The sequence below is a fragment of the Fringilla coelebs genome (genome assembly GCF_963513975.1).
Source record: "Fringilla coelebs genome assembly, chromosome: 4".
Classification (NCBI taxonomy): Eukaryota; Metazoa; Chordata; class Aves; order Passeriformes; family Fringillidae; genus Fringilla; species Fringilla coelebs.
Window position 1 is genome coordinate 15287301 of NC_140032.1, and position 27524 is coordinate 15314824.

A 27524-nucleotide genomic window follows, 5' to 3' on the forward strand; every position below is an offset into this window, starting at 1 on the left:
AAACAGACAGAGACTCATCTTAGGGGTGAGATGATGATAGACACGTTACTCCCAGAGACATTGTAGTTAAATATCATGAAAACATTTTTCACAAAGAACACGTTCAAGTTCTTGAACGCATTGTCCATCAAGTTTGTAAAATTGCCATCTCCAGAGATACTGAAAATTCCACTGTCCAAGGCCCTGAGCATTCTGATTGGAGTTGTTCTGATTCTGAGGGTTCGGATCAGATGGCCACCAGAAGTCTCTTCAACTCTACATTAATCTGAGATTCTGACCTCTTCTTGTAGGCCATGTCCTCCAGGCCTCTTGCTGTCTTAGTAGCCCTTCAGTGGGTCCCTTCCAGTGTCTCCACATGCCTCTTGAATTGGCAGCTGCAAACTGGCTGCAGTATCTCAGGTATGCCCCCTGCAGGGTCAGGCTGGAGAGGCTGGTAGCTTCCCTTTGTCTGTAGAACATGCTGATCCTTATGTGTGGTTTGCCTTTTGCCAAAAGAGCATGTCACTGGTTGTCATTAAACCCACACTTACTTCAATATGGCTGTTACTCTTCTGGCTGATTTCCAGTCTGTGCCTGTGCATGAAATTATTCCACCCTCAATACAGAATTTTCCCTTTTTATAATTGAGGCTTCAGTTGTCGTAGTTTTAAGTCATAAAGAGCCCTCTGAACTATGGTTCAGTCACTCATATTAACCACTCTTCTAATCAAGTATCCTTGGCTAAATTGCTGTCAGTGCACTGAGTTTCCTCATCCAGGTCACTTGTGAAGAAACTGAATATAATCAATTCCAGGGGCCCTTTGCTTTTTAGAGGACATGAATTAGACATTGAGCTGTTTGTCCTTACTGTTAGAGCTCAGACCTGAAGCTTAATTTGACTGAGTACTTTTACATAACTAGCTGTGGTTCTGAAGCCAGTGTGATTCTCAGATCCTGGGAGAGCCTCTTGACTTGTTAGCTCTGGTTTTTGCTTGAAAGCTGAGTGTTAGCTCTAGCCTTTTCTTAATTTATGAGACACTTTCCTAAACTTGTGAATAGAAGTTGTATCTCTCAGTAGAGCTTTCACTGTAGTCCATCTGTCTCTCACAGCCCTGAAAGATATCCCATCAACATACTTCTCCCTAAGAACCAAGTGCAGTTCTACTCACCAAGTGAGTTTTACACCCTATGAAAAGTAATTACTAATTATTTGGAAAAGTACTTACTAGTATTAAAACACAGTTCAGATTTCTGACCATCTTCCAAGAATACTGCATCATTTTTGCTTGTAAAGGACTCTTCCTGTTAAAGCTGCAATAAGTGAAGCCACTTCCAGTTCAAATGGAATTTCAGTTTATAACAGCAAGTCAAAGTTCAGCTTTAAAAGAAGAGAGGGAAATTGTCAAGTAATTTGTTGCAATTTAAACCACATGAATCTTGTAACTCAATGGTATTCTTGTCTCTATTGATGAAAGTTTAGCATATATTGTGTACACTAGCATTAAAAACAGCTTTGCAAACTTCTCACATCTTCTTGGTTTACTGTGGTCCATACATTATTATTAATGAAGTACTTAGCATTTTTTCTTATATGTGATAAAGTACTGAATATAAATTGAAGCACAAACTGTAATAAATATCTTTAGGACTATGAGAAGAGAGTGCAAGAGAGGGATGTGATTGACAGCAAAAATTACCTAGATGCACACAGAGCAGTTGTTGCCAGCTATCTACAGAAGGTAAGATGCTAAATATGGGCTTCACCATATTCCTGTAGGCCGTATGTTGCTTCTGTACTTGGATACTTTATTTCCATGAATACTAAAACCTGATTCATCTCTAAATGTGACCTACAGACATCTTTAAAATTCCAAGTTAGGCCTCAAACTGGTGTAATTGAACAAATGGAGGTCTGTATTGTTTAATACTGTTGAGAATGATGCAATATACAAAATGACAAGCCATTCTGGATATTTCTGTCAGTTCTGTAAATTCTTCTTTGCTCCAGTGCCCCAGAGATTTGTACTATTGAGTCCCAGGAATTCAGTGATTTCCCTCCTCCCTGTTTTCCTTGTTGTAGGATGTGATGTTAAGAACTTAATTAGCTCTATGAAAGTGGCCCTAATCACTTCCAAAAATAATTTAATGTAATACACAGTGCCTTGTTCTGCAGCCTAAGGCAGAGGGCATATCTTCCATCACATTTACCTTCACTGTGGTATTACAATATCATCTTCCCCTTATATTGATTTAATTAACTTTTCTAGTTTTCATTATATTAAGATGACATTCTCTTTAATCCTTAGGGAAAAAGAAGGAAAACATCATCTAACCAAGAAAAGTTTACAATTTCAGACTGGCAAAAAAGCAAGTGTGAATCATGGCTACCAATTGTGTAAATATCAAAAAGTGTATCAAATCCTAGCCTGCCAGCAAAACATGAAATATTATGATAAGGTTTAATTAAAGTAGGACAAACCAAATTATTGGTTAGGAAGAATGCTTCATGAAAGAAGCGTAGAGAAAAAAGTGTTTAAATCTTCCAGGCAATTGCCAAAGTCCAGATTCAATATGAGTATAAAAATTATTTTTGACAAAGCTGTCATGTCTGTGTCAGCCCCATATGTTTTGCACGGCATTGAACATATGGGTTTTGCAGCACCCTGAATAGTAATGCACTAGTACAGAACAGCATACATTATAGTACCTTGGTTTGCCTCTTTCTTAGATTCAAGGAGTCTTTTTTAAAACAGTACTTGGATACTTTACACTTCTGTAAATTGTCAGATGGGCTAGAAAATTAGATTTCTTGTATCAGAACTGAATTTCAATTCACTCTAAAATGTGGTCTTTATATGTGTATCACTTCTGATGTACTAGCACAGAGTATAAAGCTGCTACTAGCATTAGTGCTAAGAAAAAAAGGACAAAGGCAATATTCTTTCAGTCTGCTTCCACATAGTTCTTAGGAGATGAGGGAAGACTTTTATCTCTGTGCTTCACTCTATGACCTCAGCAAAGATATGTAAGGAACTAAGAATTTTAAACATTTATTTGAAATCACAGTATTTTAATACAGGCTTCACCAGTTCTGTAGTCCAAAGTATTTCTTTTGATCTACATAACTGGTACCATAAAGATTTCTCTACAGCCTTTTTTGCAGCTTCATTTAGATGAGGAAAATACATGTCTGGTGATGTCAATTTTTTTTGTAATTGTTTCTGATGGTGAGCTGTAAGCAGATAAAGACATAATTTTTGATTGTATGTTTTCATATATTCTGTCAATCTTGCCAGTCTGTTGCTAGAGAAGCATTATATTGGTAAAACAAGCTGCTCTTACATTCTGAAGAAATAGCTAGTGGAAAGAAATTTTTCTTTCAACTGTGACCCTTGTAAAATTCTGAAAAAACGAAGAATATGTATGCAGATGTTTTGTTTGTGTTTAAGAATCAGAATGCAAATATTGGCAGTGGGTTTGGATTAGAAATGCACTTCTGTCCCTTCTCCCTCCCCATTCACAGGTTCGAGAATCAGTAATCAAGCGTTTCCTCATAGCAAAACACCATTTCATTCTCTCTGACCTTGTCAATGAAGAGGAGATTCCAGGCCTGGGGTAAGAGAGCTATCTTTATTTGTTCCAAATAAAAAAATTATTGTAAAACCACCTGCTGTTTTTATTTTTATTTTACAAAGCATGTTGATGTGACTAACTGATGTGACTTTGTGTTTAGTATATTAAATAAACTTCCAATACTGTGTACACCTCTGCCAGTACAGTGTATTGATAAACAAAGTGCAGTAAAAACTTTTTTAAGAAAAAGTCTGGTTTTGACAGAAATAAAGTGACAGCGTGTAAATAAGACACAACAGAATATGATGAATTTCTGATGAGCTGAGCATAGTCCATGGCACCATAGCTGGTGCCAGATTGAATATTTCCAATTTTCAGGCAAGTATCAGAGTTAGTAACACTATTACTGACTGGTTCTGTAGGTGATGCCTCCTTACAGTCAGTGCCTATGCACTGTAAATAACGTGCAATAGATTTTTGACTGTAATCTTCTTTGTTTTACTTCCCATACACTTCTGATGCTGAATGTTGTCATATGCTGTTTATTTTCAAAAGACAAATATACTGAGTTTGGAAATTACTGTTTTTCTCTTCTAAGACAATTGTTTCTTTTATTACTTGAGCACTTTCTTTGGATTTTTGTTACAAATCCCATACCTATCGATTTTAACATGTATCAGTCATCCCAGCATAGATGGCTCTCAGTGTTGCTCACTTAAAATCTGTATAAGTAAACAAGTTGTGAAACTTATTTTTTTCTTTCATGTAGAAGTTGCTTCTGTTCACTCTAAACACAACACCCTTATACAGTCAAAGTGTTTTTCAGCCAGCTGTATAAATCTAAACAGTCCCATCTGCTGGAGACACAGAGACTTGCTCTCTTACAAAAGACTTCAAGTTTGGTTTTAGTTGATGTTTTCACATCACAGTAGACAAAAATCTGAACAAGACTACAATTAGCTTTTTGTTTAGAATTAAATGCTTCATTTGTATTTTCCCATCATGAATCCTATTCATATTGTATTCTATTTGCAAAGATTTATGTTTACTGAATTTAAAATACACCATGGCTCTTTAATATTCACTTAGTAAGATATTTCAGTAACTCATGATTTTGTGTTATTTTGACAGTCATTACTGTGGGGGCTTTATTACACATAAGGAAGAAATGCCATTAGCTATCAGTTTTTAAATGTGTTTTTTGTATGCCTGCAGTTGATATCAGTGATGTAAACATGACATACATCTGCATAAATGAAACACACATTTTCATTTTATTGTTTTCCTGTTTTTCTTTTTTCCTTTGGTTCTGCTTTGCCTTGGGTTATAAGTTCTGAGGGTCCAGGGTATGTTGTGACATATTGATTCTGCTTCCTCTCTGTAGCCTGATACTCAGTGTACATAGCTGTGTAGATAGATGCTTTGCCTCTTCCATACAGTGCTTATCATCATCTGCTAGATCCCTTGTTTATAGCACTGTAGTTTAGATCTGTCTTGAAGCTGTGTAATTGTCTTTTTGGCACTTTATATAGTTTTGGGGGAAAAAAACCCTAAACACCCGAACTTTTTTGCACACTGAAACTATAATTCCTGAAATATAAGACAGAACTGGATTAGTGCAGTAGTAAACAATTGCAACATTTTGACATTTCAGGGAGTTTTGTTTGGCACTAGCAAGAGCAAATATTTCCTTTTCATATTAGTGCATAATTTTCATGTGTGTCATGGTAACACTGGAATGCTGGATTCTTTGCAAAACTGACTAAATACCTGGTTTATGATTATTAGCATTTTGGGACTCGGCCTCTTTAAACTGGCAGAGCCAAAACGACCATTGAGGCCAAGAAGAAAAGAAAGGAAGAAGGTCACAGCCCAGAATTTATCAGATGGAGACATAAAGCTGTTAGTGAACATCATCAGAGCCTATGATATTCCAGTGAGAAAACCAGTGGTGAGGTATGTTTAAAAGCTTGTTTCCAGTACAGTTTCATTTTCTGGCTTCTTCTTTTTTTAGGACAGATGAAGCAACAGATGTTACAATTCAGCCATGTGTGTTGTTTTGATTCTCATGATAAAAACATACATATACATGTTTTTAGAAATTTATCTTCTTGGAAATGATGATAAAGGACTGATATTTTGTATGTTTGTAGATTAATATAATAATTTTTCAGTAGCTGTGAAATTCAAGACATGTTTTATCAGAAACTGTCAGAAAGATCAGTTACAGCTTTGACAGCATTATAACTCTGGTAATACCAGATAAATTATCCCTTAGGAAAGCCTCTTGATAATACTCAGGAAAATTTTAATTCATAATATCTTAATTAAATATGAAAAACAAATATTAAAAAATCCAATTCTTCACTGTGGGATACTATATTTGTCTCCTGAGTGCAGCATGTTGATCTTCTCCTTGATGAACCATTTAAGTTAATAGACTGAGCCTAATGTGGCTCTGATTTTAAAGGTGACCTTTACACTCAGGCACATTAAGACAATGCCTGCACTGCGTGGTGGTGTGTCATGTAGAGACACTGAACTGTCTGCTTTAGCTCCAGAAGCAATGTATTAGTGTAGTGGTCACTCTCTCTCTCTCCCCCCCCCCCCTTCAAAATTAATACACTTTGCATTTAACTCAGATGTATTTCCAAGCTGGCCAGTTACAGAACTTAGCATCATCAGCTCTTCTTTCTCTTACTGTATTAGAGGTTCTGTTGCAGTCTGTAAATAATTGATATTGAGAAAAGCAATTCATTGACAAGAAAAAGAAGATGGAAAATTCAATTCATTACCAGAATTACAAAAATAATTAAAACCCTATCCAGTCTTTTTGCATTATATTATATCTTATTTTGAGCTGTTTATATGTGAATAGTTACTCTTTTTTGGTCTATAATGTGGTCTTACCAAAAAAAAAAAAAGTTATGTGGAAGTGCTGTAAAAATAAATGTTTTAACATATATTGTCTTTTACTTCACTCATGGGTAGACAAATCTGTAATATTCATATGAATTCTTTTTTGCCATAGAGGCCTTGCCTGAATGCTTTGAGATCTACACTGTTCATTAATTCTGCAGGGTTTCAACTACTTGAACTTAAAAACTTGTAGCTCGAAGAGATTGTGTGGGGTAGGCAACAAAAAAGTCTGCAGTTAATACACTCTTCAGAAAAGAGAGCCTCCAGGCACAAAATACTCTTTTGCAGTGAGGCTTGTAAGAAGTATACACTTAATACCCCTTTCTGGCAGTTTATTTGTGTTATTTGATCTAATAAATATCTTCCCAAGGTTAAAATTGTAGCAAAAAACATCAGGAGTATTTCCAGAATTCTGCATGGCTAACAGACTGTGAGGGATTCACATTTTGTAATGAATTCTCTGCCTTCCCTGATGGTTGTTGTCTGTTTCCTCTTGTAGCAAACTTCAACAGCCATCGAAATCTTCAAGGTCCTTTAACGAGATGTTTGCAGCCTCTCCATCAGCTCAGAGCCCACCTAACAGCCCGGACTGGGCATTCAACCAGGTATGTTACAAAACTGACATTTTCTGGGAAGCTGTGAGCATTTTCCACAGACAGTAGCATTCACCCTCAGAAAGATGCTTTATTGGTAAGTTTGCCTTGCCCACTTTTTATCTCTGAAAGGAGAGTAAAGCTGCAAAAGGTTCAGAGAAGGATATACAGAATGGCTCCTGCCCAGTGAAAAATGGTGGGACTTTGAGCCAGAACACCCATAACTGCAAGCAGAGGAGGAGAAATGTGGCAGAAAGGCACAAAATCACAAAGTCATAGACATTGGATAAGGATTGTCTGTTTCCTGGCACTGGAAGTACAAATGTGAGTGGTGGGCAAATGAAGCTGGTAGGAGTTAGGTTCAGAGGAAAGTTGTGATTCTTCATTCAGCAGTTGGCCAGTGCCCAGAGAAGTTGCTTGCTTGTATTGTGGATGAAAGAAGTTGGTTTGTGCTGAAATGGGTATTGGACAAGTATGTGAAGAGTGATCCATTGGGAGTTACTTAATAGAAAAATCATTACAGATTTAGGAAGGTCTTTCATCTGAAAATGTTTGAAGTCTGGAAGAGTAATAGGAGAAAATACCATCTAAGCCTGCTCAGTTCTTACTTTTCTGTGTGTGTAGGCTGCTGTCTGTTTTCACAGGCTGCACTCTGGGTCCAGTACACTCCTAGTCTAAACCAGCACCGCCATTCTTATGGCTGACACTGAAATTACAATTTCTGGCTATTTAAAACTAAATTCAGCATCCTTCTGAATGAAGATGAAAGACCTTCAGGGTTTTTACTGGTTTCCTTGTGATTTTCCTTCAAAATTACAGCTTTTTGAAATGTAGAAAAGCTTCTGCCATATGCATTTGAATGTTAAATAAGGCATTTTTAATCACATTAGGGATTTGTTTTGTCTGGATGAAGTTGCTTATCTGTCATAGGAGCCAGTTTCAGGGACAGCTGGGATTGTAGCTGTAGGCTTCTTGGATTACAGATAAGAGGATACAAGTGCACTTTTTTCCACTGGTGTTTGGATCACATGTTCTGTTTCAGTTACTTTCCTTTATGAGATAGCCTGTACCTTTTCCACTCTCATGAGAAAATGTGTTTTTGCCAGTGTATATAAATACATCAAGTATTTTGAATACATGTAAATTTTTGCAAATGCTAGTGTATAAAATATTTTTAAAAACTTCATAAATGCTTAGAAATCCATGAAGTGCAATATTTAAGGTATATTAAAGTTATATCTGGGCTGAACCAGCCTGATTGCCACAACATATGTTTTTCTAAATGCATGAAATGTGTAATTTAATGTGCTCTGATGAATTTCCACAGAGGTCTGTTTCCTTTGTTTTGATTTCTGTTTATAGGTTTTGGTCCGTCCTTTTGTAGAAGTTTCTTTTCAGCGAACAGTCTGCAGGACAACAACAGCAGAAGGTCCAAGCCCCTGCTGGAATGAGGAACTTGAGCTTCCATTTAGGTATGGCAGAATGAAACCAAATTATTTCTGCGTAACAATAGTTTAATTTGAGCATGCAAATTTATCCTGATTTTCCTGTATTGTTCAAATCACTTTTTTGATTTATTTAACCTCTTCAGAGCTCCTAATGGTGACTACAGCGCCCACAGTTTGCAGTCAGTAAAAGATGAAGTCTTCATTAATGTTTTTGATGAAGTCCTTCATGATGCTGTAGAGGTGAGTTCATAACTGAAGGACATTGTACACTAGAGAACATAGTGAGCTTTTGGAAGTTGTCAGAACAAGACTTCTCCATGTAATAATTTCCCCCATCCTGTGCCTCCCTTTTCTCTATTTTGTCATTCCTTATGATTTTATATCTAGTCAGTACAGCAAAGTTATCAGAGGGAGCAATCTTTACAGTGTTAGCCTTTTAACAGATTCAGCTTGTACCACATAAAATGCTGCTAGAGTTGAACACCTCACATGTGTGTAATATGTGTTACTGATACGTAATGAAGATCCTAAAATTGAAAGGCATCATGAATTGTAATCTGAATTTTGTTCTTAACCTTAATCAGAGCTATTTACTTCATTCCAGATGAGTGATCCCAGTTCTTGTATTTTTTGCTATCTTTTTATGCTTTGTCTCATCTTGTTTTACAAGCTCTTTGGTGAAATAATAAAAAAAAGCCCAAACCACCTATTGGTTGTTTGTAGTAATATTTTGAATGAGACAAGAATTGCAAGTACTAGTAACAAGAAATTTTTGTAAGCTCTCAGTGTTGGCATAACTTCTTCCCCTGTTGAATCCAGTGAAAGCTTTCCTAGTCAATTCAGCAGACACAAAAATAGCAGCACTCAACATTCTTGAAAACATAACCCAGAAATAAATAATACACACTCTTCACTGGGAACAGAATTCTGTCCTCAAAACTGAAATGATACTTGATGAAGCAGAAGGAAGAAAGCTACACACTTGAAACTTGGATGCATTGCCAGAGGTTTTTTTAAAAATAATTCTAGGCTGATCATAAAAGATTTGGAAATCTGATAGGCAGTACACATGAAAAGTTTTTCCATTTCACAGGGTTTACTTAGATTTTCCTACAATTGTAACTTCAGAAAGCTTTTCTAAATACTAAGGAAATATTCATTAGAAGAGCAGAGCTTCATGTACTTTGTCTGAGAAGAGTGTTGTGGGCTCCTTGTCAGAGCTTTACGTTCTTCATCACAGGTTATACAGGACTTAAACTCTAAAGTGCAAGCACATTGTATCATGGACTGTGATGTTCTTCTATGTTTTCAGCATCTGGTGTGCTTGAAAGGTGTGCAGAATAATTACTGCTGCACAAGTAATGGAGCTGATACTTACAGGAAATTAATAAAGCATTTTTGTTAATGCCTAGATTCAGTTGTTGGTTGAATTAAAGGAAATGAAGGTGTCTTACAAAGTGTTCTGTTGGGCAACTTTTTAATAGGATGATCATGAGAGAGGAAGTGGAATCCACACTCGTATTGAGAGACACTGGCTGGGATGTGTTAAGATTCCATTTACTACCATATATTTTCAAGCAAGGGTAAGTGATTTTATTTGAAGTAAAATACAGAACTGAGAATGGAAAAGGACTGGAAATGGAATGTCAGATTTAATTATATTCTTTGTAATTGTTAGTTTATTTTTATGGAATTGTTTGAAGATGTCTTTGAAACCACTGGGATTTTTTTGACAGATTTGGTGAGTATTTCCCAGTAAGTTCAAGGTGTTGAAGGGAGAAGAGATAAAATATACTCAACAGTGAAAATGCAGCCTGACTTCCTTCAGTAGCAACATTAAAAGCACAGCTTTTTTTAAGTGGTTTTCTTAGTGGCTTTTGAGAGCTGTGGTATTGCACAGCCTGGATAGATGAACTAGGAATAGATACTTGAGGAAGTTGGAACTTTTTTTTCACACTTTCCATGAATCACAAGATTTTGATCTTTGCTTCTCCCAATCCCTTCTTTCTTCCATTTCTGGAACTTTTCAAGAGAAGCTTTCTTCAAGAAATAGCCACCATTAGTCATGTGAGTAGTAGTAAAGCATGCTCTTCTTTAGAGGAAATATTTTTTTTGTCCAGCCACTCATCCTGGACTTAGTTTAAGGAAACGACTTCTTTCCATTGATAGTCCTGTCATATTGTAATACAGCCTTAGGGCTTCTTCTGCATGGCAGTTGCTTTTTCGTGTAGATCAAGTCATCTGATCACAAAAGTCAGAATCTTCATGAAGTAATAAACTGAGACATCAGTTGCATTCCTAATGACACATTCATTTGCTATTCTCTGGCCATATGAGGAACTTTTCAGAGCCTTAAGGACTTCAAGATGTACTCTGAGCCTCCCAGATTCTCTGGGTGAAGGGAAAGTCTATAGGAGTCTCATTTGAATTGAGTGCAGTGCTTGGTGATCAAAGTGGTTTTCCTGGGCTGTCTGCAAAGCATCACAGAATGTGATGGTCATGGCATTCAGGAAAGCATGGGATACTTTCCATTGCTGAGAAATCTTGGATTCTGTATGGCTAACCAGGCTTAGTCCACTTGTTTCTGCTAGATCATTAATATGTGATTTCAACTTGGAAGGTTAATCAGTTAATTTTTCTCTTTGAGACTGTGATGCCCTGTACCATGAAGCTTTCACCAATTTTAAAGAAGATGTAAGTAGTAAGAAGATCTGACCTTCTTTTCATGAGTCTTTGGCCATCCTGTGCAGAAAATGTTACATAATGTGATTACCATTGCTATAGGTCAACAAACAGGAAACAACATGATCCAATGCTCATTTTTAGGGAATTGTTCCATGTTGAATGAAGGAAATCCACCTGAGAAATGTGTCTGTTCACAGAGAGACCTAATGGGCAGACTTGGCATTTTAACAGACTGCTTACCAATACAGCCACCATCCACAATCCATCTTTAAGGATTTTCCATACTGATGTCAACCTCTCTTCTTCAGCTTCTTGGTCTTTCTGCTATAGAACCAGAGTAGCTCCAGAATTCCTGTCAGATACACTCCTGAGTCTCTTTGAGGAGATGTTAGAGTTTGTGATTGCCTAAGCAGAGTGTGAGTGCTTGTATAGATCTTCCCAGCAGTGGAGATTCTTTGCATTTGAATAGGATTTCATGTGGAATTTGAAAAAGCCTGATCAGCACAGTGGTTATATCAAGGTGCATCTAACAACTAAATTTCAGTAGCAAATGAAGCATTTCATCATCCTGTTCTAATACACTGGAGCAGAAATTTTGAGCGATATATTTTGTTTTCTCCTCATCAAAATTTAATTTTGTTCTTAAATGTTTGATGAGCCATGCCAGTGAGTCATCTGTTCATTTCCCTCATGCACTGAAGATACCCTTTCTGGTGGCAGTCACCTCAGTTGTGTCCAAATCAGGAGCTTACTGCTTTTGCTTTTCTTTTAAAGCTGGGTGCCCAAGCAAGTGGGCCTGCCATCTCTTGTCTCACCCAGCCCTTCAGAAGGACCTTATTCTCGGTTTGTGGTGGCAGGGGGAGCGGCCAAGGGCTGGTGGGTCTGGCAGAGCACTTCCATACAAAAGCTAGATAAATGGACCCAGTTCCAGTTCCACCCAAGAAGCATCAGTAGGTTGTGCATGGAAGAGGGTCCATCTCTGAGATGCTGGAGCATCCTTGCCACATCACTCCATCCACCATAGGCAAAGGCCTTTTAGTCTGCTGCTGCCTTGAGAAGAATAGTCATGCAATCTGTATTTTGACATTTTTTCATTTTTCCAGATAAACAGAGCCATGTAGAGTTTGCTGTTTGAAAGAAAAGTAGTGAAAGGCCAGCACTCTTTCTTTCTGTGTGAACTAGTGTGTGTGATTTCCATTTCATTAAATATTACTGTTCATAATATGCAAGAGAGGCTGAAACTGAATTGTGATTAATATATTTAACAATGATATACTTCGTGTTTTCCCCACAGTTAATCAATGTAAATGTCATATTCTCTTATTTTATTATTTGTAACTTTAACAATCAAAAGAAGAAAATATGCAGACACAAGTTGCAAATTTATGTGAGAGGGAACTTTTGCTTTTTTGCTTTTAATGAGAATTATTTCTCTATATCTGTTGTAGATTGATGGTACATTTAAGGTCAATATTCCTCCAGTCCTCCTTGGCTACAGCAAAGAAAAGAGCGTGGGCATGGAGAGAGGTTTTGATGCCGTGCAAAATCTGAGTGAGGGCTCATATATAACACTGTTCATTACCATTGAACCACAGCTCATCCCTGGAGAGTCTGTCAGAGAGAAGGTAACTAATCACTAATTCATCATACTCTTGCTCTTTGTTTCCAGTGATGCAGTTCTTGAGTTGCATATTAATAGCTCTCCTTAGTGTACCAAAGGACAGGAGCAAGTACAGAAGGACATTCATCCAAATTTGGAGTGGTTTATTTCAAAATTTTATCTCAGTTCAATTTAATTAGATGCACCATTAAGTGAGATGTGCACTTAATGCATGAAAAATGACTTTGCCCAGGTATCTAATTTTCGTCCTCAGAGAAAGCACATTGGCATTCCTGTATGTGAGCATGTAGTTTTTCCACGTACTTGTGTAAACAGTAAAGCATTTGTGTGAGTATTTGTGAACAGTGAACAGGTTCACAAAAAGGAGGTGGCAGGTGCAAAGAGTATTTTCTTGCTTCTTTGTTTATACTGTTCAAATGAGCATTTATTATTTATGGCTTCATGCATGCCTCGAGATCTTGAAGATAATAATTCCTAAACAGCAGCTGCTGTTTTTTTCAGTTTCATTAGTAAACCAGAAGTGCCTTAGACTAACAACAATTGTCATTACAATTCTTTGCTGCCACTCTCCAGCTGCACATATGATATGATAGAAAGAGTTTGGCATATTATGGAAAAAAAAACCCCTAAATAATTTGCCATACTTTCTTCCTCTTCCTGACCTACCTGCAGTTAATTTGAAATGCTTGTGGAGTGCTTTAGGATGTTAAGCATAATTTTAGTTTAATTTTATGGTACCTTTTTTGTTTCTTTACTTATTTTTCCTTTCTTTCCTGCTGTCCTTCCTGAACCTCTATTAGATGAATGAAATGCTTAAGAAGGTACAACATTAATAAATCAGTTGAGATACTCCTGTTGTTCCCAGTTGAAGATTTAGCTTGGGTTTGTGCCATTCAGCGGCTTTTTTGCAGTTTGTGTTACTAGACTATGACATAGTCATTTTTTATTTGCCAGTGATATTTGCAGTAAATTGCTATGTTTACATTTAGAACATGCTAGAGGCTCTACTTTTAATTATGGCTGAGAAGAATCACCACTGTGTGCCTTCTCTTCTAACTTGGAGGTCTGGCTGCAGGGCAGTGCCCAGCTGTTCCACCTCAGGTTAGTTTATGAAGAGCAACAAATGACAAAAGTGACTTATTTTGAACAAAAATACTACGAAGGATGAACTTTAATTCTAACCACCACAAGAAGTATATAAGGAATTCTAAATAGATAATTTTGACCAATCTTAGTACCTCTAAAAGATGACATCTTAGGTTACATCATGAAATAATTGTTATATAATTAATATGTCCTACATTTTCTTCTGAAAAATCCCATTTAAAAATGTGGAAATTTTAAACACCTCTGAATTATAAGGATTCATCTAAAAATCACTTGAACCTTCTCTGCAAATATTTTGGCATTGAGCAGTGTTGTTGCAGTATTGTTTATATAAAAGTCATTGGGATTTTATGCTTAATGTCAATTGTGGTTTTAATGGAGTGCTGTGGGGATAGCACATAGGATTAGTACCTAACTATAATTGTTTATTTTTTTACTTAATATGTGGTGTTACATCCTCATGCCCCCAGTGTTACTTGGCCATAACCTTCACTATATTTTCCAGTGCTTTAATAAAGCCAGCTTATATGTATAGATCGTTATGGGCATTCATAAGTAAGTGCAAATTACCTGATTTTCCATTACCTTGACCTTCTTTTATGTCTGTAAGCAAAACTTTATACTACAAGGCAAGTTCAAAGTGCTATTAGAAAAGAATTTAACAATCTTTTTATTGTCCTCTAAACAGTGAAATATGGCCAAATATAGTAAAGACTTAAGTCCAAACTATAAATAAAACTGGTTTTGTACAAATTCTATTGTCTTTTGAAGTTTGATACCCAAGAAGATGAGAAACTGCTCCAGGCAGCAGAAAAATATGAAGCTGAATGTACATCAAAGTTTCCAAGCCGCCAGTGCCTAACAACTGTAATTGACCTTGATGGAAAAACAGTTTTTATTACCAGATATATCAAACCTCTGAATCCACCACAGGAGCTTCTTGATGCTGTCCCAAATAGATCTCAAACAGCAGCAGTAAGTACTTAGAAAAGATCATGAAGTCTCTGGGATACAGATTTCAAGATGTCTGTTTGTTTGCCTGTGCACATGCACATAACCAAATCCCAGCTTTGTGTCTCTGCTGTACAGCTGCACCTTTTGCAAGGGAAAAACTAGAGATACAAAATAAAACTAGTAATGACTATGAATGGCTATGTGTAATACAGTAAGTCCAACTATAATGATACTGTTGAATAATATTTGTTTTCTCTGGGGAAAAAGTAAGTGTATTAGTGAGTGTTGTCCTTTAAAAGACAAAGAATTATGTCAAACCTCAATGGTAGTAAATCATGTCAGTCTTTGATACAAATTCTAAAATGAGCTAGCTGCTACTGTACTGAGGTTACTCAGTGTTTTGTCATTGAGTGGAAACAGCAATATTCTTCACATCTGGTATAATAACACTAGAGCATTTTGAATTAAAGGGGTGACCTGCTCTGTTTTGTTTTCTTGCAGGAACTGGTGGCTCGATATGTTGCTTTGATTCCTTTTTTGCCAGATAGTGTGTCATTTGCTGGAATTTGTGATTTATGGAGTACATCAGATGTAAGCAATGTATTAAAAAGAAGTTCTTTATCCTCTTGAATGGGATAGAACATCCTAGTGGCTGTGTTTTTGGAGGGAGGGGGTACTAGATAAGCTCTTGAGGTCCCTTCAGACCTAAATTATTTTGTGAATCTGTTTTTGTGAGGAATATTTTTATTTGAGCCATTTATTTTAAAGAATAAGGACCAAGGCTTGAAAGAAGTTGCTTATTCTGATGTGAACCAAAAGTTTTATCTTTGATAGGTTGCAATAAGCTAAGAATACATTAGGGCTTCAAAGCATCTCCTTTTTTTTCTCAGTTATAAACCAGTCCATAATGTCATAGACATGCACAAGTGAAGGGATGCTGACTGATGGAGACTTTACTACTAGACTTAAAATGGATCATTGTCATTCCAAGGAACTATAGAAAAGACATTGCAAGTAGTGTAAGCAGTAATGGGATATTTAGTATTCTGTCACAGAAATCCTGTAATTTAGAGAATAACAGCAGTTTATCATTGATGAAGTTTTTATCATCTCAGAACTTTTCTGAAAAAGGTCTTCCTAAAATAGACAAAGACCCTGGTTGTTGTGATAAGATCTCAGATCTCATGTATTCTCACACCATTCACTCTTCATCCTCTGTGTTAAAGCAGTGACCAATAAACAGTAAAGATCAGTTGCAAAGACCCGAGAGGACTCCTTGCTTCAGATGTATTAGGAAACATTATCAAATATTCTAAGTTGATAACTGTCTAGAAAAACCTTTTTTTTTTTAATACCTCATTTAGCAATTTCTTTATCTTCTGGCGGGAGATGAGGAAGAACACGCCGTGCTCTTGTGCAATTATTTTCTTGGAATGGGGAAAAAAGCCTGGCTTGTCATTGGAAATGCCATTCCTGAGGTAAGAGAATTCTTTCATTTGGCCTAAGTATTAGCTTTTATTTTGTGAAGTCTTTAGCCCCCAACAATTGATAATTGTTTCTTGCTGGGATGTTTTTCCAGGATATTATCTAAAGATTGGTGCTGGGCACTGATTCTTTTCTGAGAAGTAAATAAAAAATTGAAAGTATATCTTAGTATATGTCTGGGTTTTTTTTCCTGGACCTCAGTTTCCATGCTTAAACTGGTAGTAGTTGTCATCATAATACAATACCAAGCATCTGTAACCCTTGATTTGACTTTAGCTTGCATAAATGGTGTATCCAGGCAAACTGATGGAGACAGTCCCTTCACAGCATCTCAGTCATGGACGCACAGAGTCTGAGTTTGTGTGGGATTTGGTGCAGGTTCAGAGATGATAGGAGAGGCCTAAGGGCATGCCAGGGATTCTTAGTGGTCACACACATCTGCTGATTCTCTGGCTGAGCTGCAGCTATAGTAAAGGTAGATGGGTTCAGGCTGGACAAGGGCCTCTCCCCCTGCCCACTGTAATGCAGGCAGCTGAGGTGTCTCTCTGCCTTGGGCTGCTGGGAGCCACTGTGGCAGCAGCTGGGCTCAGACTGGCCCAGAACTGAAACACGGTTTTGCTGCTTGGGAGATGCCTTTGTTCATGCCTTTGTTCTCAGGGAAGCACTCAGATTTCCAACTAACCGAAACTGCTCTTTTCAAAAAGGTGGTACCTGTTTATATTGTAAATTTAACATACATACAAAAGGTTTGTTTGGTAAAAATTTCTGTCTAAGCTAGTTTCTTAAGCACATTCTGAGATACTGCAGTGACAGGAACAGGTACTCAGATACATTCCTTCCCCTCAAAATCTGATGGAGATGCTAGTCACTAATAAAACATTTTGTAAGGAGGGAATTTATTCCAGGTATTTCAAGATACCTGGAAAATATAAGGGATGACAAGAACACAGGAGAGCAGTTTGGGGATTCCTGATAGAGAATATAAAGAGAGCTTGGAAATTCCTTACGTGCCTGAGAGGGAGGCTGATGGCTGAGACACGGTGTGCTGCCTAGTTGGGAGTTCAGCTCAGAGGTTGCCCATGGATGAGGGCTGTGGCAGTAGCCAAGCAGGATGTGTTGATACTGGAGTGCATCTGGTAAACATTCCTGTATGTGGAATTTCACATCTGTTTGTAGCTGAGACAAGAGCTTTCAGACTCTGTATGTTAAAAATGGCTTGGAGCTCTGCATGTCTGACATTTCTCTCCCACATTATATAAGTGTTGAACTGTAATGAACCTGTAAATTCTTCCAAGGAGTTTGCCCTAAAAAGCACTATCAACCTCAATAGTAAAAATTTAGTATTACAAGGAATACAAAGCATACTGTCCTTGTAGCTAGTTTTCTTTCTCATACTTTTTTTTTTTTCCTCCCTAGGGACCAACTGCATACGTATTAACTTTGGAACAAAGTCAGTATGTAATTTGGAATCCCAGTACTGGATGTTTTTATGGGCAGTATGATACTTTCTGCCCCTTACAAAATGTGTACTGTCTGATCAGCTGTGATAATGTAAGTGTGCCCAGTCTTGTCACATTTCTATACACGAAAGAGTAAATAACTTGATTTTTTTTTTTTTTGCATCATTTTTTCATCATTGTAAACATGTTTAGACTGCCATTTATTAGAAATATTATTAAATCTTAACTGGTTTTTCAGCTACTTTAAATAAGAAAGATTTTTTTAATCAGCATTTAGGTGGATCAAGAGATCTGTTAATGTAATTTTCATTACTGAGTTTTACTTCCATGTTTCCCAGAGTGGATGGCCTAAGATTACAGCTGCTTAGGTGAGGAGTAATCATTCCTCAAAGATAATAGTTTGCAGGTGAAAGTGACTGAAAAATGAGAAAAAAAGTATAAAGAGTCACTTGAGTTGCCCATGTGACATTAGGCACAGCCTGAATGGTTCAACGTGCACAACACAGAGCTGGCACCTCAAGGCACAAAAACAATACTGATTTTCTGCTTGGCATCAAGTCCTCCCATTTCTTTGAAAATACACAAGTAATACTGGTGCATGTTCATAAGGTATTATTCGTTGTGTGGCTGTAAATTCTCTGAGGTTGTGGGGTGAGAGAGGAGAGATTGCAGAGCTGTGCAGGTGAAGGAGGCCACAGGCTGGCAGGTGAGCCTGTGCTGGGAGGCTCAGAAACCCTGGGACCTGTCCTGCTAGCAGCATTCCCTGACTTGGTTGGAAGCGAGACCTCACAGGTTCTGGGGACACAAACAAAGGCATGATAATGAGGTAGAAAGATGTGTTTGTTGCTGAGACAAGAGCTGAAAATTTCTATTTTCAGCTATTTTTCTATTTCTGTTTTCTCGTCTGAAAACGAGAAAATGGAAGGCAAACTTAAAAAAAGAACCCTAGGGTTTATTTGAATGGAAACTGGAAGTTGAGTTTAAAAGTTTGGTCCTCAGGTTTTTGGAATGCCATGCATTATGAATTTTCTTTTGTTATTTAATCTTCTGTGTTCCATTCTAAACACAGATCCTAACTTTAGATGAGAAATTAATATTCTAAAGCACATTTATTTTAAAAATGTCACTTCTTTCACTGAAAGCATTTTGGGGAGTGGTAGAGTTGTCTGGTTTGGTATTTTTGTAAGCAGTACTAAACCTACAGTTAAGAGAAATGTAACTCAGTTGGTAATTGCTGGCAGAAGCAACTAAGGACTTACTTGAGCACTGACTCAAACTGCAGAACACAGCAACACCTTTGACAGCACCTAATTCCAGTCTCAGTGAGACTGAGCAGTCTCAGCCAGGACGGCCACACCAGCTCACATCCAACTGGGGCAGAACCAGCTGTCCTAGAAGGCTCTACACAGAACCACCTCAGTTACAAAGGGTCACACACATTCACATAGTAAGTGGTGGTAAATTTTGCAGCCTTAGAAATAGTTATTTAAAGGTTGTTAGAACAAGAATCCTACAGTGCCTGCATGCTCCAGACCAGGCACAGAAGCCAAAATGAAAGTCTGTAAAGAAGGGGAGTGCAAGACATGGGTTCCACTTGCTGAGAAAATGTGCACAGAAGCTGTGACTTGCGTGTCGGCAGTCTCAGTTTGTATTCTGCAAGGTACACTTCAAAAAGCAGTCCTGTTGGGGTGCAGCAGCTACCAGGCATGACAGCCACAGCAGCACTGGGGTGGGCTCTTGGAGGAATTTAATCAGAATTCAGAAAGAATTATGCAGCAGTCCAGAGGGGTGGAAATGCAGCTCAGAACAGCAGAAAAAAATTGCTACAGGAGGTTAACATTATATAGTATTTTATTGCTATGTAAGTGGAATGTGTTCCATGGGTGTTGATTATATGCTGAAAGCTAAATCATATTTGCTTTCCTGCAGATTTGGTTTAATATGCAAGAACATGATTCCCCAGGAAGGATATATTTTGATATCAGCAAACCAAAACTTTGGAAGCCTTTCTTTTCAAGGAGTTTGCCATTCCCTGGTCTCCGCAGCATTCAGGTACTGATGGATCTATTGCTAACTCCAAAAGAGGGGTTGAGACATCACTGACTTAGTATAAGGAAGCACATACTCAGTTCTTTGGTTAAGTACTTTTATGTAATAGCATTGGTTTTAAAAAAGATTTCCTGGTTACTCCTTTAAAAAAATGAAAGCAGGAATACTGAAAAACGTTGATGTTTTACAGAATTAATGTTTTTGCCCTCTATCTAAGATCTCAGGGCAACAGTGAAGTAAATGGAATGAATCTTTTAACACAAATATATCTAAAGTAGTAACTCAGTATTATAAAGAAAAAGTCAAGTTTTATCTCATGGATAAGAAGGCATTTTTTTCCAGCTGTATGAACATCACTAGTAAAAAGCCAGAAATTTCTGTACAGTTATGAAAGGTGTAAGCAGTTGAAATTTACTGGGGGGGAAAAAAACCCAGAATTACACACAAATATCTAGTTAAATTTTTATCATGTCTCTGTTAAAGAATAGATTCTTTCTGCATAATTGTAAACTTCTGAAGTTACGTTGTTATATGTTTAGAAGAGATTGCACATTTTAATATTTATTTATCGCTAGCCTGAAGAACTAACTTATGAACATTCGGATAAGGCTGCTGCACAGGAACTCCAGAACAGGTAATGCTACCTCCAGAACAAGTGCCATCAGTGCTAATACCAGAGCATTCCTAGGTATTCATGCCTAGCTCCTAAAAATCTGCTTTCAGTGCCAGGAGAATTGCCTAAAAAATCAGAAGCTGTTTTTCAAGGCTTTTAAAATTCTCTTTTTTCAATACAGATTGCCAGGTAGAAAGAACTAATCAGTCAATGCTCTACCATTTCACAAAGAGCAAAATGCTGTGGGGGGATGAGAGGAGAGGGTGTAAACTAAAAGGTGTTGTAATTCAATGGCTTTCCATGCAGACACTGACAGTGCAGACATTACTACACAGCTGTGTTGGCTTTTCTGCACTTCTAGTGAGCAGTAATTTTAACTGAGGTCGTGTGTGGTTCTCAGAATCTGTACTGTCTGCCAAGGGAGATCAGTTCAGATGTCCAATACTAGAATTGTAGTAATCAGTCTATCTTACTGCAGGATTGAAAAAATATTAAAGGATAAGATTATGGAATGGAGACCAACGCGCCCAACACGTTGGAACAGATACTGCACCTCCACCCTCCGTAACTTTTTGCCACTGCTGGAACAAAATCAAGGCAAAGATGTAGAAGATGACCATCAGGCAGAGCTGCAAAAACAGCTGGGAGATTACAGGGTACACTGTGAACATAAATGGCTTGTGCATAGAAGCAAGAAGTTAAATCCCTAGGTTTTAGTATCACTCTTCTACACTCTACGGTGTAGAAGAGTGTCCTAGGCTAGTTATTTCTTCTACTGCCAAAATTCACAAGAGATTTTATACCAAAGAGAAACCATTATAATATTAATAGAGTGAAGCAGTGATGATCTGGTTTATTTCATTTGTATGTTGAAGATAAAACAACAATGCATCCAATTAACTTTATATTCTTATGTTCAGCAGAAACACGTGTTGCTGCACAGCAGCCACTGCTGCCAGTACATCAACACAGTGCAGTCTCCCAGCACCAGCTGCTATGGGGCTGATTGTTGCAGCTGCTCTCAGGGTCAGTAGGAACCTGCTGCTGGTGCTGAGTAGTGCTACACACAGTCTACTTACAGGTGTAGAAACCCACACAACATGCTTTTCTTTAGTTTTCTAGTCTTTGCTTCATTCTCTAAAGGCAGAAGAAAATTGACAGATGTATTCACTGCAGCCACTGGTGTGCCTGTGCATTATTCCTCCATGCTGTTGGAAGGGCCTTTTGCCTTCCACATGGAACACCTGTGACAGTTGGCAGCTCTGGCCAGCTCCAAAATGAGTTGAGGTTTCAGTTCCTGTTGAGCAGGAGACATTTGCACTCAAATCCCAAGCCAGGAAAACAGAGGGATTTAAAACCAGCTACAAGGCTAAAAAAGCAATTAAGCTCTACTATACGTGTTCATTAATATAACTTCATTCTAGTGGATTCTAAAGAACTTCATTTTGAACTTAAACCAAATTAGAGAGGAAAAATGGCAGAAGCTTGCCTGGAGTATGTGAAAAAGGGAGGTGTTGTCAAAATACAAACATAGGTTCTTCTGTTGCATCACCTCAGGCTGGCAATAGAGAAGACAATTTGTTTTACTCAGCATGTAAATTTTTTTTAACGATGTATTTATTAGATGTCTTCATCTTTTCTTCTTATATGTTTTCTTTTCTTTCTTTTTTCAGGTCTCTGGATTTCCTATTCATATGCCATATTCTGAAGTGAGACCTCTAATAGAAGCTGTACACAGCACAAGAGTTCACACCATTGATGTTTCCAATGTTGAATTTGCTCTGGCTGTGTATATTCATGCTTATCCCCAAAACGTTCTCTCAATATGGATTTATGTTGCTTCACTTGTGCGAAATAAGTAGTATAGACCAGTCCAAATACTGCAAGAAATTTGCTTATATAGGTATTTTAAAAATCAAATGAGAAGATGATTTTTAGTAGCTTTATTTGACATAAGACTACTAATTACTGCTAAGGAAGAGACTGACAGCATAAATCTCCAGTACTAATAGGTGATTTTTATATAGTCTTTTATAAGCACCCTGTGGGACCTCACACTCTGTAAGCATTACATATCTCCACATAAGTGGCAGTGCAGAGTAAAATGTTTCCTTGGTATCCCTATAGCTAGTCAGTTTATCTACAGATGTTCTTCCTCTTCAAGAGACACTTGTAAATAAAAAAATTTCCTGTACCTCAGTTCCAGAATTTTTAGCTATGAATAAATTTCATATACCTAAAGAGACCATACTTCAATTTTTGAGAGGCTGCTTCATATCCTACACTGTATTTTATGTCTGTATAATGCCAGCACCATTTAAAGGTGGAAGACATTTTCTTAAGAAGTTAAAGATGAAGGATTTAATAAATATTTTTATTAAACCTTAAGCAGAGGCTCATTCCTTTTTATAAAAGAATTACTTAGGAGTATGAAATCCTTGTCTGCAAGTTAGCAAACTTGCAAGTAGGTTTTCAAAAGAAGAGTTAACTAAAAACAAAATTCACTTATTAGTATATAAGTAGTGCTGTTAATATTGATATACATATCCTTTTCCTGCTGTTGTCTTGCTAATCAAACTCTTCAAGTAAAAATTACAGTGGGCTGAGCTTAGGGAAGAGTGTTCAGCAGGACCCCAAACTTGCCTTTGTTGAATTCCAGATGGTTCCTTTCTCCCCATCTCTCCAACCTGCCCAGGGCCTTCTGAAGGGCTGCACAGCACTCAGGGGGACCAGCCTAAAGCTCCTCACAGCTTTGTGTTGTCAGTGAACTGTCTGAGGACTTGTCTGGACCTTCATCCAAGCCACTGATGAAGAAGTTAGCCCAGTATTGAACGTTGGGGGATACCACCAGTGGCAAGCCTCCAACTAGATCCTGTGCCACTGATTACAAACATCTGGGATCTACTGTTCAGCCAGCTCCCAGTTCAGCTCACTGCCCACTCATCCAGTCCAATTCCTGACCCTGTGAGGAGGTTGTGGGAGACAGTGTTGAAAGCCTTGCTGAAGTCCACTGCTCTCCCTTCATCCAGCCAGGGATTTGTTTCATCATACAGAGAAAGTGGGTTGGTCAAACTGAATCCATGCTGACTATTGCTGATCACCTTTCTGTCATCCATGAGAAGAGATGGCTTCCAGAATGAGACACTCCATTACCTTTCCAGGGTATGCTGACTGGACAGTAGTTCCTTGGGTCCTCATTCTTGTCATTTTTGAAGACTGGGGTGACATTTGCTTTCTTGCAGTCCTCAGCCACCTCTCCTGATCATCATGACCTTCCAAAGATGATCATGAGTGGTGTCACTTCAGTGTCTGCCAGCTCTTTCAGCACTCATGAACTAACTCAGAGTCAGTCTGTTGCCACCCTTCTACAGGCCCCTCTAGAAAGTACACTGTCATCACATGATGCTGTGCTGAACACTGATGGCGTCTCCCAGCTTTATTCCACGGTGTATCTGCAGCTCATTCTGTCCTCAGCTGTGCTTACACTCACTACTGTTTTTCTTACCTTACTCTTCAGTTTAGTATGACCAAGATGGTAACCTCCAGCTCTGCCTGCACACCAACTTCCCAGACACTTTTCCTTAGAATCCTGAAAGCTTCTATGTCACCATGACTGGTGTTCTAAATAAATACTACTCAAAATAACTTATCCAATTAGGAAAACAGGTAAAAATTACTAGCTTGTATTGTCAGTCCTAAAAACTAGGCAGGATAGAAGAAAGAAAACACCGTTTGCCTTCTACAAAAGCAGACACTTGCCCCTCCTCTGCTGGAGAAAAAAAACGGCCTGCAACTGTGCCAACCATGAGCAGGTGGCTATTGAAGTTTACAACTTGCCATGGGCTACAGTACTCATCCCTCACACAGTGGGCTCTCATACCACCACACACACACACTCATGTACTACTCAGCTCTTCCTAGCACCCATTTCACTAATCACAACAGAATTTCTGCTCCCTGCCAGTCTCTACTGCCCAGAGAGGAATCTTTTAAACTATCAAAGCAAGGGGGAAAATGCATTGCTGTCTTTCACAGAGTTCAGATTAATGAAAACTGACTTCCTTGGAAGCTATTTCAAAAATGCAACTTAGCAGAGTCATGGGAACCATAAAACCAAACCAAAACCCCCATACATACTGTACAGTTGACAGCTCTGCAACTATGACAACACCCACTCACCTGCCCAACCTCTGCAGCCTTCTGGCATGGCACTCTAAAAGCACAAACATTCAACCCCTGCACACATTTTTTTTTATTGGTGGGAATGTTTTATTTATGTCTTTCAAGCCCAAATACAAAACCAAATGCAAAAGGAAGGTGGCAATTTCCCTAATTTTGCAATAAAAAGAACAACTTCAGGATGAGAGGAAAGGGGAAGAAACCAGACTCCTAAAGATGTATAATTGTCACCCAAATGCAAACAGTAAAATTCAGATTCTCTGCGGAGGTTTATATTGTACTTACGGATTCAAAATTAAAAAAAAAAAGAAAGTCACCTAACACAAAATAATTCAGTAAAGTACAGTTAAGTGCCAAAACTGGAATAAAGTGGCATTTAAAAAAAAATCTGAAGATTTTCCCCTTCTTCCCCAAATTATGTAAAATAAAACCCAACACCCTTCAAGCCAAATGAGGTTGTGAGATTGTTACAACACTGTACAGTACACTCATAATTAAGATTCTGAAGTTGTGGGCAGGGTCAGGCTAGTATAACAAGTCTCACTCCAAGGATTGTTAACACAAGATGCGAGCTGTAAGTAAAGTGCATGAGAGGAAGCCTGCTCAGCTAAATGGAGTAGAAGGTCAGACGTCAGCGGTCATTCGCCAGAGCGGCAGCAGGCCCGAAAACCACACTGCAAATTCTGGCATCCACTGGCGGTTTCAGCATGAGGACCTGCACAAAAACAACAGAAATGTGAAAAGAAGGAAAGGCCACTCATTTAGATTCATAACTCTCATAAACTGGTGATTCAGAAAACATCTCATTTTTTACAACGCACTGCACTTCATTCAGTACCGTGAAGTCCAAAAAGCTGCTGGTACTATCACGGTGTAAAAACCTCGCTTGGACCAGGTACTTTTCAAGAGATTTTTGCTCCATAGCTTAGTCCCATGAAGATAACACATCACAAATTACACAGAAGTACCATAAGCAACACTCAATGAGCAACTTTACACAAGCTGCCACGGCTTCAGAACTGAGTGGTTTTGACAATGTATTTTTAATTCCCATTTTTCAGATTCAGATGATCATTACCAAGGAAACCATAACCTCCAAAACTATGTCTGTGATAATGGAAACAGTTTTTTAGCCTAGAAGTAATTTTTTTTTCTCCATGAACACTTCATGGTTGACCAGACTCTCACATACTCTTGACTGGAAATTCAAAAACTATAAACAGAATCACCTTAGCATCGCTGCAGTCATCAGAAGCCATAAGGCTAAAAATGAGCCATTCAGAAAAAAGAATGAGTTGCAAGCACAAAAACACAAACCAACACTGTAACTCTACCCACCTCCACTTACCTTCACTTACTCCTTTCATGTAAAATGTTAAAGTGACCATGAGATAAGAAATTATTGTATTTATTCAAACAGGGTTTGATTTCCTGCAGCCATATGCCTGCTTTGAGACCCATTTACACTCAGGCTGGCTGAACTCTGGCACCCAACAAACACTGGAAATGGGTTGCTGAGCCAACTCAAGCTAGGGAAGACCTAACCAGGACAACAAAATTTTCCCCATTTGTATGGGAAACAAATCAACAAATATTTCAGCTGTTTTTAATGTATTTAGAAATGCTAAGAAAATCTTTTAATGAACTAGGGCACCATGCCATATCTGGCCTTTTTTTTTTACCTCCCTCAACAGTAAAGCCATAATTCAAATAATTTCCAAGAATCTGGGATCTTGAAAACAGCTTCCTACTTTATGCCACAGACCAATAAGCAATAGTCTATAGTGTAAATAAGTTAAGATACATGAGACTGAATAAAACCTGATATTGTAATGAAAGAGTACAGTTACAGAACAGTGAACTTTTCACTGGTCAATAAACTCATTTTCCTTTTCAAATCTTTTTTTTCATCTGAACTAAATTTTGATCCTCCATGTCACTTACGAGCTAGAGTTTGAAAGCTTTTTCGTAAGTCCTTTCGAAAGAAGACTTGGTGCTTCTGAACAGCCAGTTTGGCAGAGCATGTTCTGTGCAGCAGCACTTTCCAAGTCATAGCTGACCTTCCCCAGCACTGCCACAGCTACACAGCACAGCAGTGATTCTGAAGCAACTGTCACATTTCTAGCAAAACGCTTGTTAACAAAACATACAGAACCACAACGCCCCACGGAAGGGAATTCTAAGTATAATTTAATATTGTTTTCCATCCTTTTCTTGCTCATTTTGTTATTTCTCATGCTCCTAACTGGAACATACCAACTTCTAGGTCTGACCAATGCTCCATCTAACACTACCTCCACCACTGGCAAGTGCAAATGGTGTCTAGGGACATGATATAAGCCTATCATGCACACCTTTTGTGCTCTTCCGACAACCCTAACTGTTGCATCAGGGACACTGAAGTCCATTTCCTTCAGTACTTGTTTATGGTTCAGTTGTGCATGTGGGTTTTTAACCTCTTTTTAAACCTACTTCAACAATTCTCCACAGGACCAAGTTCCAGAAGTTCACTACACTGTGCATCTGTGTAAAATTCACCCAGTGCCCCTCAGCTCTAACACTGCAAAATTTGGAGAATTACCACTGCACATTCACCTCATCTACTGCCTTCCCAGTTCTGTAACAGTCATGCCCCCTTTTCAGCCATCTCATCCCCAGATTGAAACATCCAGCCTTTTGAGTGTTCAGTTCCCTAACTTTTTAGAAGGCCTCTTCTGTATCTTCTGTAACTCCAGTGTATATTCTCCTCAGGATGGGGAGACCAAGCCCATCATGCAGTGCTCCACATTGTGAGTGCCCCAAGGCTTCCAGGACCATGCACAGCACCCTCTATCTTGTTCTCACCACCCTGACGATGGT

The 27524-nt window shown here is 38.2% G+C and overlaps 2 protein-coding genes across 2 annotated transcripts in view; one reads left to right on the forward strand and one right to left on the reverse strand.

Annotated features, from left to right (window-relative positions):
- The window catches only part of CC2D2A (coiled-coil and C2 domain containing 2A), a 52022-nt gene extending 29159 nt beyond the window's left edge, over nucleotides 1-22863 (forward strand). The window contains exons 19-34 of the mRNA XM_084203768.1: nucleotides 1626-1718; nucleotides 3503-3594; nucleotides 5341-5508; nucleotides 6971-7076; nucleotides 8427-8536; nucleotides 8656-8752; nucleotides 9997-10095; nucleotides 12646-12822; nucleotides 14697-14900; nucleotides 15381-15470; nucleotides 16244-16357; nucleotides 17781-17915; nucleotides 19754-19876; nucleotides 20449-20507; nucleotides 20965-21142; nucleotides 22160-22863. Of these exons, the coding sequence (XP_084059894.1) occupies nucleotides 1626-1718; nucleotides 3503-3594; nucleotides 5341-5508; nucleotides 6971-7076; nucleotides 8427-8536; nucleotides 8656-8752; nucleotides 9997-10095; nucleotides 12646-12822; nucleotides 14697-14900; nucleotides 15381-15470; nucleotides 16244-16357; nucleotides 17781-17915; nucleotides 19754-19876; nucleotides 20449-20507; nucleotides 20965-21142; nucleotides 22160-22348 (2034 nt within the window). The 3' untranslated portion in view covers nucleotides 22349-22863. The remainder of the gene's footprint in view (nucleotides 1-1625; nucleotides 1719-3502; nucleotides 3595-5340; nucleotides 5509-6970; nucleotides 7077-8426; nucleotides 8537-8655; nucleotides 8753-9996; nucleotides 10096-12645; nucleotides 12823-14696; nucleotides 14901-15380; nucleotides 15471-16243; nucleotides 16358-17780; nucleotides 17916-19753; nucleotides 19877-20448; nucleotides 20508-20964; nucleotides 21143-22159) is intronic.
- A 1887-nt stretch (nucleotides 22864-24750) lies between these two features.
- Nucleotides 24751-27524, reverse strand: part of FBXL5 (F-box and leucine rich repeat protein 5) — a gene marked incomplete at its 5' end in the record, with an annotated part of 34033 nt that continues 31259 nt past the window's right edge. Inside the window, one exon of the mRNA XM_084204665.1 lies at nucleotides 24751-25380. Coding sequence (XP_084060791.1) covers nucleotides 25304-25380 — 77 coding nt within the window. The 3' untranslated portion in view covers nucleotides 24751-25303. The remainder of the gene's footprint in view (nucleotides 25381-27524) is intronic.